Here is a 12,935-nt window from a genome sequence, read left to right on the forward strand (position 1 = left end):
GGAAGATCCCACATGCCATGGAGCAACTGAGCCCGTGCGCCACTACTACTGAGCCTGTGCTCTAGAGCCCGTGAGCCACAACTACTTAGCCCATGAGCCACAACTACTGAAGCCGGCACGCCTAGAGCCCATGCTCCACAACAAGAGAAGCCACTGCAATGAGAAGCCCACGCCCTGCAACAAAGAGTAGCCCCCGTTCGCTGCAACTAGAGAAAGCCCGCATGCAGCAACGAAGACCAAATGCAGCCAAAAATAACTAAATAAATTTATTTTAAAAAAATTCATATTTTGAAACTCTATTCCCCAATGTGATGGTATTTGGAGATGGGGCCTTTGGGAGATAATTAGGTTTAGATGAGGTCATGAGGGTAGGATCCTCACGATGGGATTAGCACCCTCATATAAAGAGACACCAGACAGCTTGCTCTCTTTCTTTCTCTGCCAAGTGAGGACACAGTGAGAAGGCAGCCATCTGCAAGCCAGGAAGGGAGCCATTAACAGAACTCAGCCATGCTGGCACCCTGATCTTAGACTTGCAGCCTCCAGAACTGAGAAAATAAATTTTTGTTATTTAAGCCACCCAGTCTATGGTATTTTATTATAGCAGTCCAAGCCAACCAAGATACTAGCCATCTATGATTTTCTATACATTCGATATGTCATTTTTGGGGACAGGCTTTATTTAGATAAGGATGCAAGATATAACAGTAACCAAAGAGAGAATCTCAAAGGGATGGTAGAATTCAGAAAGATAGCAGGGCCGCCTGTTGAATCTCTACTCATGTCTCCCGAAGTCTCCCCTGGAGTCTTTCTCAGCTAAGGATTTAAAAGGTTTTGTGGTTTGAGACAAGCCATGGCAGCAGTTAGTCCATGACTTACTCTCTGTCTTAGTCCATTTGGACTCCTATTACAGAACACCATAGACTGGGGGACTAATAAACAACAGAAACTTATTTCTTACAGTTCTAGAGACTGGGAAGTCCAAGATCAAAGTGCAGGAAGATTCTGTGTCTGGTGAGCACCACTTCCTGGTTCATAGATGGCCATCTTCTGACAGTGCCTTTACATGATGAAAGGAGCAATGGAGCTCTCTGGAGTCTTCATCGTAAGTATTCCAACCCCGTCCATGAGGGCTCCACCCTCATGACCTAATCACCTCCCAAAGGCCCCACCTCCTAATACCATCACATTGGAGATTGGGTTTTAACATATGAATTTTGGGGAGACATAAACGTTCAGTCTATAGCATGTTCATATCACTTTGTTCATTTTTCACAATATGAAACTAATCACTGTGATTCCTGAAGATTTGAAAATAGGTATCAATTTATTTCTGTGCATGTGAGAACAACTGTCCCATGTGTGACACTGATTGCAGGTGACCAACCTGACTAGACAGCCGCTCCACCCTCCCTGTGCCACTCAGACTCTTCCTGAAGTTCCAGAAGCTTGGTGCCTGTGAAAACAACAACCTTCTCAAAGACACAATGATCATATCTGGGTCAAAGGTAATTTTCTCTGGCTTATTAAATATGTTAATGCATTCCAGACCTGCACTAATATGGCAGCTACCAGTTTCATGTGGCTATTGAGCACTTCAGATGTGGCTAGTCCAAAGTGAGATGTGCTGCAAGTGTAAAATACACACTCAATTCTGAAGACTTAATATGATTTTATATTGAGTCCATGTTGAAATGATTATAGCCTGGATAGATTGGTTGGTAGAAAATCTCTTGTTAAAATTAACTTCGCCTATTTCTTTTCACTTCTTTAATGTGTCTGTAGGACACCCAAAGGGATAATGCACAGAGCACTCAGGAGAAAGTTTGAGCTAGAGACAGCTTCAGAGTCATAGCTGCAAATGGTTGAATCTGTTTTGTACTAGCACATGGTAGATGCCCGGCAAATGCTTGCTGATGAAATGGTCAAATGTAACCTTCTTAGCTGACCACTCTTGCCATCCCCTCCAAGAAAAAAAGGCTGGCTGGTGTCCAGAGCCTAATCTGTTGTTAAAAAAAAAACCTAACTTGAACATAAAATCCAGCAGATTTTAAGCTGGTGTGCAAACCTCTAGAAGCCCACAAAGGCTTTCCAAGGGATATGTGAGGGTGAATAGTATAAAGGACTCCGTTTCCAGATCCTCACCTTTCCCATGTATTCTTTCCAGAACCTGATTTGCCTCAGGACACACTTTGTGATTTTCTTTTCCCGTTCTTCCCATTCACAATTGCTTTCTCCCACTCTAGAAACTAAAGGCCTGTCTCTCATCCATCTGGAATCTCACTACACAGAAAACTGAGGCAGAGAGATTTAGAAAGTTGCTCAAAGTCACACAATTAGTAATTGGCAAAGCCAAGAATCAAACCTAGGCAATCTCGTAATAATAGATAATCCCCTTGTATTGCTTCACACACTTCAGGGTTCAAGTAATAAACCTCAACTTAACATGGAGTTTATTGGCTCCTACACTAGAAATTCTAAAGGTAGATCATGCTTTGGATGAATTTAACCCAGTGACTAACTGATGTCACTAGAGGCCTGATTTCTTTCCATTTCCCGACTCTACCTTCCTCAGAATCTGCTCACCCTAAAACCATCTTTCTTGTGGACACAGGAGAATTGGCAATGGCTCCCAGGGCTACATGCTTCCCCACAAACATCCAGAGATGCTATATCTCTGTCCCAGCATTCCAACCAAGCAACCTGATCTAAACTGGTTTAGGTCACATCTTGCCCTCTCCCACGATCCTCACCACCACCCGTCATAGTCACAAACATTGTGGCCAGGGAACTTGAATGCGCTGGTTGTCATAAGCCAATCAGGGTCCAACCCCAGAGATAGGGATAGTCAGTTTCCCTGAAGCATATGGGCTATATGGGGAAGAGGTAGTTTATGGAATAAGAATGTAAGAAATATTAGGAAGAGGGAAGTAGATGTTGTGTAGGCAACTTGTTAATGTCCAGTATACATCTGCTCCTGGGGAACATAGAAAAGAAAGAAGAGATATTTGTAGAAGAATTGAGACCCACTTACTGGGTGATAGTGTTGTAATCCACATCTTGTTCGTTCAGATAATACTTTGAGATCCAACTTGATCCCAGATTCCCCTTGAATGAACAAGCCAGGTATATAGCTGATTGTATTTCCTTAAATGGCCATAACAATATATCCCATCCCATGAGCTCTTTTTGCAATGTGACTTTGATACACTTCCCATCAAGAAGTGGGGTATATGTTCCCTCCTCTTGAATCTAGGTGAAAATAATGTTATGTTGACTTCCAAGCCTAGGTCATAAATGGTGATATAACTTCTACCTAGTTCTCTCTGGGGACACCTGCACTTAGAACTCAGCCACCATACTGTGAGGAAGTCCAAGCAGCCCATGGAGAGGCCCATATGGAGGAACCAAGCCTCCTGGTTCACAGACCTAACTGAACTCCCAGCCAACATCTGACACCAACTTGCGAGGCATGTGAGTGAACCATCTTAAAAGTGGCTCTTTAACCCTCTGCTGATCCACCCTGGATGGTACCACATGGAGCAGAGACAAGCTCTCCTTAAAAAACCTTGCAAGACTTTCAGACTTTTGAGCAAACTAAATGAGTCATGTTGTTTTAGGCCATGAAGTTTTGCAGTTGTGTTACACATAAATGAATAATTGATACAGCAAGCTAACAGAAAATGACTGCACAGCCAAATCAAGCCTGTCATTTTATCCATCCCTAGCTACATACATTATGAGCAGCCATGACTATCATTTATTTTAACTTTTTATTATGGAAAACTTCAAACATATATAAAGTAAACAATAGTATAATGAACCCCTATGTGCCCATCACCCAGTTTCAACAATTATCACCATTCTGTGATCTTTGTATTATCTATATAGTCACCCATTTTTCCACCTGTTCTCAATTATAATTTTTTTAGGTAAAGTTTACATGAATTCAACACAAATCCTAGCTGTATAATTCTGACAATGGATACACCTACACATCAGTCATTTTCCAACTCCCCAGAAAGTCCCCTGTGTAGCGTTCCACTTAAGCCTTCTGTATCAGTCAGCATCCAGCCAGGAGACAGAAATCACACCAGTAAGTTGAGTAAAGAACATTTATTCTATTCTAATAACTAAATTCTAATAATTTAATTCAAAGTTATTCATATTAACAGACAATGGTTTTAAATTAATAATAACATGTTAAAGAAAACAGGAAATGATAGACAAAATAGATGAAAAGATGCAGAATATTAATTGGAATGTATAAAAAAATCAAATGGACATTCTAGAACTGAAAAATATACCATCTGAAATTAAGAACTCATTTGATTCATTTGATGTATTTAACAGTAGACGAGACTCAGCATAAAACAGAATCTGTAAACGTGAAGACAATCAATGAAAAATATCCAAACTTAAGCACAGAAAAGAGAATGGGGAAAAAACAGAAGAGAGCCAAAGAGGCATAGGCATGTAGGACTAAGTTAAAAAAAAAAAAAAAAAAAAAAGCTAACATATTTATGATCGGAGTCCCAGAGGGCGAAGAGAGAATTAGGTAGAAGCAGAATTTGAAAATGACCAAGAATTTTCTAAAACAGATGAAAAATATCAATCAACAGATTCAGTAAGCCCAGTGAATCAAGCAGGATTGGAAAAAAAAAATCAGCCTCTATTCAAAAGTTGGCAGGGAAATGATATCCTAAGTAGACAGCCAGGTTTTATTCAGGACAGGTAGGTGGAGTTCAGAAGAGGTTAAATATACATAGAAATCTGTGATGAAAGATGATGGATTCCAAAACTTGCAGAAGATGGGTTTTAGAAGAGTGCTAGGCATGGAAAATTGGGTCAGGCAAATAGATGTACAGGGATATGAGACACAATGGGATTCAGCCTGGTAGTCTCTTAGGGGAAGCAGGTAACCAGGTTAAGGTGGGTGTGTGAGGCTCTCTTGCACCTGCTGGTAACGTGGTAGCACAGGTGAGTGAAGGACTCCTCAGAAGAATATCGTCTTAGGCAATGGGGAGCACTTCTAAGGGTCTCTTTTCTCTAGGGGCAAAACAGTATGGTAGGCTGGTGAGGAAGAGGTGCTCTCATCCAGAGGAGGAACCAGGGATGCCTCTTGCAGCCATGTAGTGTTATGGCAAGTGGAGAGCAAGGCAAGGAGAGGTTACTACTTCCCTGATGTTCCCTGACCCTCAACTTGAGTCCAGTTGTGCTACCTGCGCCACGGCCAACTTGGACTGAGTCATCACTCAGAATGGCTTTATCCTGAATCTTAAATAGCCCTCTGTATCTGCAGGTTCTTCATTCATGGATTCAACCAAATGTGGATCCAAAATGTTTGGGGAAAAATTCCATTGTTTCAAAAAGCAAAAGAGTTCACTTTGTGCAGGCAACTATTTACATAGCATTTACATTGGATTAGGTACTATAAGTGATCTAGAGATGATTTATTTAGAGGTGATTTATACAGTGGGATGTATGTATGCAAATACTATGCCATTTTATACAAGGTCCTTGGGCATGCACAGATTTTAGTATCCATGGCAGGTCCTGGAACCAACCCTGAGGATACTGAGGGACAACTGTATTAGGTCCTTTGAGGAGGCTCTTTCTCCCCAGGATAGTTTCACCCCTCCAGGCCTACTTGTATTGATATGATAGTACAAAAATGGTTTCAAAGAGGGAAAATTGATGATCCACAGATTTTTCAGGTTCTCCCTTTGGAAACTAAGTCCATTTCCTTTTTATAAGTTTGGAATTTTGCACTATGAAGTCATGTGTTATTTTTATTTATTTATGGCTGTGTTGGGTCTTCGTTTCTGTGCAAGGGCTTTCTCTAGTTGTGGCAAGCGGGGGCCCCTCTTCATCGCGGTGCGCGGGCCTCTCACTATCGCGGCCTCTCTTGTTGCGGAGCACAGACTCCAGACGCGCAGGCTCAGTAGTTGTGGCTCACGGGCCCAGGTGCTCCACTGCATGTGGGATCTTCCCAGACCAGGGCTCGAACCCGTGTTCCCTGCATTGGCAGGCAGATTCTCAACCACTGCGCCACCAGGGAAGCCCTGAAGTCATGTGTTAATATATCTGACCAAGAAAAAGTTCTAATAAAACAAAAAGATGAAGATACTGAGAGAGAACTATACCAACATTCCACTTTCTGACCCCCATCTCCTATTTTCCAGCTCCCTCACTCAATTACTCCCTCTACCCCTCTTCATTCCCCTCTTACAAACTTCTACTTTCTACCCACATATCAGTATTATGTCTTGTTCTCATTTCCCACCCAGTCCTTAGAGTCCTTGCCCATCACTTCAGGCACTCTCAAAAGCTTAGCTCCCTCACCATTGCCCTTCCATTATATATGTCTGGCAAACTCCTATCCTGGATGAAGTCAACTCTTATTTGTGTACCTGCATCTGATTTACTGAGTGCTGCTTGAGAAAATCATATAACTGGGAAGATGAGTACCATGCTCTCTACACATTTTCAAATATAATTGTACAGAGGTAAAACATGAATGAAACTCATCATAAAAAAATTAAAACAATACAGATGTATATGGAGTAAAAGATGAGAGTTCTCTCCTAAAACCATTCCCCAAAACATTGCTGTTAAGTTTGCCATATGTTCTATGCATGTATTATTGTCTTAAATATAGATATATATGTGCATGTACATATATATACATATAAACACACATATATACACATATACATACATATATGAAATCAGATAGGTAGCTAGATTGTAGTACACACTTTGTTAAGCAATTTGCATTTTTTTCTTTTCTTTTTAAAATTTAATATGTCAGAGAGCCCTTCTTCTCAAAAGGTACAGGTATATTTTATTCTACATAATATCCCATTCCCTTACTTACACTTAGGTAATAACCATTTTCACTATGAACAATGTTATAATGAAAATACTTGTACATCCTTCTGGTTACATGTGCAAATATGTCTCTAAAGTGGATCCTCAGAAGTGGAAATGCTTGGTCAAAGGGTATTCATATTTAACATTTTAATACATATTTCTAAATTACCATCCAAAAAGGAGGAGCTATACTGAATTGCCCTCCCACCTGCGTAGGAGAGTTACTACCCCAAGCTGGGCTCTCAACACTGCCTGGCTCTCCTTCTCTTTCCTTCCCTAGACTTCTAACTCTCCCTCCTTCTCCGCATAACTTAACTACTCAAAACCTCTTCTGCACCCTCCATCCCCACCCAAACATACTCATTCTTGGCAAATATTTCACCTAATATTAGCAGAGAAAATGGAAGTCACCAGAAGAGAACGTTCTTGACTTCCTATCCCCAAACCTACAAAACCTATCCACCTCTTGTCCTCCTTCCCTCCTGTTACAAGGCGGGTGGGTGAGGACAGTCCTTCCTCCCGTGTTTAAGTCCTGGTTGTGCGGTCCTTCCTCACAAAGGGCTAACTACCTTCCATCTAAATGTCTCAGCTTCCACTCCTCAGCCAACTTAAATCTATTTTCTGCCTTCATCGCTCTACTGAAAACCCAAACTCACCTTGGGTCAAATCCACTACACCTTTTCAGGTCCTTATCTTAGGTGACACTATTGCCCACTCTCTTCATAAAGCCACACTCTCCTGCTTTTCCTTCTCTGTCTCCACAGCACTTCATTCTCACTCCTCTAGTCTTCAGGCTCCTCTTGTCCAAAACTTAAAAGTTGGAGTTTGGGGTTTCTGTCCCGAGGCCCTTTGTTCCTTCTCTCTGGGAGATGTCACCCATTCCCCCCTTTCAGCCACTGTCACCCCTCTGTCTTCAACTCTGATCGGTATGTTCAGCCCAGACCGCCGACCTGCCCAAATGTGACTTCATCCTTTCCTTTTCGCTCCTCTGAACCTCCACTCCCTCTCTCCACCAAACCCCAGTCCCTCCTCTGGGAAATCTCTTCCAATTCCTTTCTCTTCTAACTCCGGCGCCACTTGGCTCCAGTACCTCGCAGACCTGAGGAATGTATTTCTCCTTGAAGTAGTTCCTCAGCCTGGGGCTGGCAAGGCGCAGCGAGGCCATGACCAGAGGCCCTGCTGAAACTCTGCGCTTCCAGCCTGCTCTTCACGCCCCGCGCAGCAGGAGCCGCGCCTGGCTAGGGGCTAGCGCGTCTCGGCGTTGCCCCGGCAACCACGCTGCGTGGAGGGGAGGGGCTAGGCGCTGCGTTCCCCCGAGCGCCCACCCTCGTGCCGAGGACTGCCGGGAGGGAGGTGAACCTCGGGTCGGCCTGGGGGCGGTCCCTGGTGTGTGCTCTTGGGGCGTTCAGTCCTTGCAGCTCTTCACCGAGTCTCGCTCTCCTTCACCCGCGCCCCGCCCAGACTCGAGGAAGCCGCCGGGACGCGTCCGGGCCGACAGGGCGGTTTCCGAGAGGCGGAGCTCAGTCGCCCATTTCCTTTCTCCGTCGGCTAGAACCCGGACGGCGGCAGCACCCTCTGGCTTCGGACCATCCTGCGCCAGGCCCAGCGCTGCGCGTGGCCCCAGCGGCAGCATGGGCGGCGCCCGGGATGTGGGCTGGGTGGCGGCGGGCCTGGTCCTAGCGGCCGGCGCCTGCTACTGCTTCTACAGGCTGACGCGGGGCCGGCGGCGAGGCGTCCCCGGGCTACGGCTGCGCCCCTCGCGGTCTGCAGGTGAGGCCACGGGGTGCCTGGCAGGTGGGCGGGGACTGGGACTGTGGCTTTCCCAGAGTGGGGGTTGAAGACGCCACAGGTGCTCGTAGCTTTCCAGTGCTGGGAGTAAATAAGGAGCCCAGCCAGGGAGGGAGGCTGATGAGAAGGGCAAAGTCGGGAAGCCCAGGTGCAAAAGACGGGTCTTCCACGTGATTGGGTGAGTGTAGGGTTCAGAGCTGGTTCCCCGCCTCCATTTCTTTGTTCAAAATTCCGGGATGAAAAATTGCCCAGACTTTCTTTCTGAGTCTGGCGTCACAGCTGAGAACTGTTTCTCAAAAGCGTGTTGATTGCCTCTCAACGTTAAAGCTTGCTCCCGGCCTTTGTGTTACCAGGGGGATTCTGGGCGATAGATGAAATTCTGCGTGCAGGTAGCCTGGAAGAAGGGACGCCAGAGGGGCAGTTCTGAGGGGAGGTACTTTGAAGTCGCCGTGGTCTATATATATATATATATATATATATATACACACACACACACACACACACACAAAGTATGCGAGAGATCCTGGAGATACAGATATAGCTATGTATATCAAATTAGAACGGTTGTCTGCATGGAGGACACCCTCCTGGCGGACAAGTGCATGGTTAGGTTTCGGTCCAAAAATTGATTGCTGCATTCAGGATTCTAACAACTTGTTGAATGTTCTAGGGGGTATTTCAGGTCATGAAAGCTGTTACAGAAATAATTAAAAATAAAATCTCCTACCAACCAAGAAATTCCTCTCTACAAATGTAGGAAAGAACTAAATAGCTTTATTAGAGAATAAGCATTAAACCAGATTGCTACGCCCATCACGGGCAATCTGCTAATGGGATTGCAAAGACAGAATTCTCACCCCTTTATGTATCCAACCAGAGATAATCTATAACCTATTTCATATTAAGTACATGCCGTCAAGATAAACAGTAATTTGTCCTTAAGAGGACTTGACAGAACCATTTGCTACGCGTAGTTCATTCTAAATTCACAGGTAGTTGGGGTGGTATTTGTGTTAGCTAATAGCCGTTATGTAGAAGAAAAATAAGACTTCTCAGTATCTATGATAACCGCATAGTTACAACACAGAGCCAAGAACCGAGCTCTGACTCACCCAGAGACAAGGAGATGGGGACTCCATCTTCCTTGATGTTTACACTTCAGATGACACCAAAGACGCTAAGAAAGATTTTCTTGGGTTTTAAACCGGCAAGAGGCTTACTTAGCTTTTAAAAAGTTGTATATTTATATCAAAGGGACAGACAAAGGATTTACAATTACTAGTTTGCTCAAGGAAGTGTTCTCAGAAAAGGGAGTGGGTGAAAGGTTTCTTTCCCTTTTGGCACAAGGGGGAAAAAAATTCATTTTAAAACAGATTTGGACTTACCTTTACTTCCAAAGCCTACTTTGTTGTCTTTGTGTCAGAGATATTTCTGTATAAGTAGTCAGGTGACCCGAACTCAGATACCTTCTCACTTACACTTACTCAACATGATGAACACTGACAAAGTCTTACTACCCCCCCAAAATCACCAGTACCTTGGCCAGGCAACTTACAAAATACGTTGCTCACAGCCACTACCTGAAGCTACACTTTTTTCTTTGAAGAAGACTCAAGAAATACCCATTTTGTCAGCATCACCCTTATGTTTTGGAGGGTGATCTATTTTTTTTAAATTGAGATAAACACTGTATTAGTTTTAGATGTACAACATAATGGTTTGACATTTGTATATATTGCAAAATGATCACCATAGTAAGGTTAGTTGACATCCATCACCACAAGTTTTCTTGTGATGAGAACTTTTAAGTTCTACCGTCTTAGCAACTTTCAAGTATACAATACGGTATTGTTAACTGTAGTCATCAAGCTGTACTTTACACTCCTAGTACTCATTGCCCTTATAACTGAAAGTTTGTACCCTTTGACCCAGATCTTCCCATTTCCTTCAGCCCCCAGCCCCTGGCAACCACCATGACACTCTGTTTCTATGAGTTGAGTTTTTTAGATTCCACATAAAAGTGAGATCATTGTGTATTTGTTTTTCATCGTCTGACTTATTTCTCTGGACATCATGCCCTCAGGATGCATCCATGTTGTCACAAATGGGAGGATTTCCTTCTTTTTTATGGCTGAATAGCATTCCATTGTATGTATGTGTGAGTGTGAGTGTGTGTGTGTGTGTGTGTTATCACGTTTTATTTCTGCATTCATCCATCGATTGACACTTAGGTTGTTTCCATGTCTTGGCTATTGTAAATAATGCTTCAGTGAACATGGCAGTGCAAGTATCTTTTCAAGGTGGTGATTTCGTGGAATCACGAAGTGGAATTGCTAGATCATGCGGTAGTTCTGTTTTTTTACAATTTTTTTTTAAAGTTTTTTTTTGCTGTGGACCATTTTTAGTCTTTATTGAATTGTTACAATATTGCTTCTGTTTTATGTTTTGGTTTTTTGGCCACGAGGCCTGTGGGATCTTAGCTCCCTGACCAGGGATTGAACCTGCACCCCCTTCATTGGAAGGTGAAGTCTTAAATCACTAGACTGCGGGGAAGTCCCTGGTAGTTCTATTTTTAATTTTTTGAGGAACCTCCATATTTTCCATAGTGATTGGAAATTTACATCCCCACCAACAGTGCACAAGGGTTCCCTTTTCTCTACATCCTAACCAACACGTGTTATCTGTTGTCTTTTTGAGGATAGCCATTCTAACAGGTGTGAGGTGATAGCTAATTGTGGTTTTGGTTTGCATTTCCCTGAAGATTAGTGATGTTGAGCCCCTTTTCATGTACTTGTTGGCCATTTGAATGTCTTTGGGGAAGGTCCATTCAGAGCCTCTGCCCATTTTATAATTAGATTGTTTCTTTTTTTTTTTCCTATTGAGTTGCTTGAGTTTTTTAATATATTTTAGATAGTAACCATTTATCAGATAAATGATTTACAAATACTTTCTCCCATTTCATGGGTTGCCTTTTTATTTTGTTGATGGCTTACTTTGCTGTACAGAAGATTTTTTCATGTAGTTCCACTTGTTTATTTTGCTTTTGTTGCTTTTGCTTTTGGTCAAATCCAAAAAATCATGTCAAGACCCATGTCAAGGAGCTTACCATCTATTTTTTTTAGGAGTTTTAGGTTTCAGGTCTTTTTTTTAAGAATTTATTATTTATTTATTTATTGGCTGCTTTTGGGTCTTCCTTGCTGCATGTGGGCTTTTCTTTAGTTGCGCCAAGTGGGGGCTACTCTTTGTTGTTGTGCGCGGGCTTCTCACTGCGGTGGCTTCTCGTTGCGGAGCATGGGCTCTAGGCGCAGGGGCTTCAGTAGTTGTGGCCCACGGGCTCTAGAGCGCAGGCTTAGTAGTTGTGGCGCACGGGCTTAGTTGCTCCGCGGCATGTGGGATCTTCCCAGACCAGGGCTCAAACCCGTGTCCCCTGCATTGGCAGTCAGATTCTTGACCACTGAGCCACCAGGGAAGCCCCTAGGTTTCAGGTCTTATATTTAAGACTTTAATCCTTTATGAGTTGATTTTTGTGTATTGTGTGAGATAGTGGTTCGGTTTCCTTCTTTTTTGTGTGTGAATTTTATTTTATTTTTTATACAGCAGGTTCTTATTAGTTACCTATTTTATACATATTAGTGTATATATGTCAATCCCAATCTCCCAATTCATCCCACCACCATCCACTGCTTTCCCCCCTTAGTGTCCATATGTTTGTTCTCTACATCTCTGTCTTTATTTCTGCCTTGCAGACTGGTTCATCTGTAGAAAAATGGTACAGATGAACTGGTTTGATTCTTTGGCGTGTAGCTGTCCAGTTTTTCCAACACCATTTATTAATGAGACTCTTCTTTCCCTATTGTATAGTCCTGGCTCCTTTGTCACAAATTAATTGATCATGTGTGTGGGTTTATTTCTGGGCTGTCTGTTCTATTCCACTCATCTATGTGTCTGTCTTTGTGCCGATACCATACTGTTTTGATTACTATAATATAGTTTGAAATCAGGAAGCATGTGAGTTTCTGTTGTGGATTTTTGGTTTGCAGTTACCATCCATGAGGTTTTGATATAGCAGTACATATATATATAAACAAGATAGTTTTGAGTTGCTGGTCTCTTAATCTCAAATACATTTCCAATGTCCTGCATTTCTACTCTCCTCACAGTTGATGGTTTTGATATTTGTGTGTGGATGATTTCCTAACTTTACTGTATGTTTGCCTTTACCAGTGAGCTTTACCCATTCATAATTTTCTTGTTTTTAGTTTTGGGCTTTT

General features: G+C 42.9%; 1 protein-coding gene across 1 annotated transcript in view; it reads right to left on the bottom strand.

Moving 5' to 3' along the window:
• Window positions 1-8,041, bottom strand: part of FBXL13 (F-box and leucine rich repeat protein 13) — a 183,125-nt gene extending 175,084 nt beyond the window's left edge. The window contains 1 exon segment of the mRNA XM_033437530.2: window positions 7,967-8,041. Within this exon segment, the coding sequence (XP_033293421.1) occupies window positions 7,967-8,041 (75 nt within the window).
• Between the last annotated feature and the right edge of the window lie 4,894 nt (window positions 8,042-12,935).

This window comes from Orcinus orca, chromosome 9, assembly GCF_937001465.1.
Source record: "Orcinus orca chromosome 9, mOrcOrc1.1, whole genome shotgun sequence".
NCBI lineage: Eukaryota > Metazoa > Chordata > Mammalia > Artiodactyla > Delphinidae > Orcinus > Orcinus orca.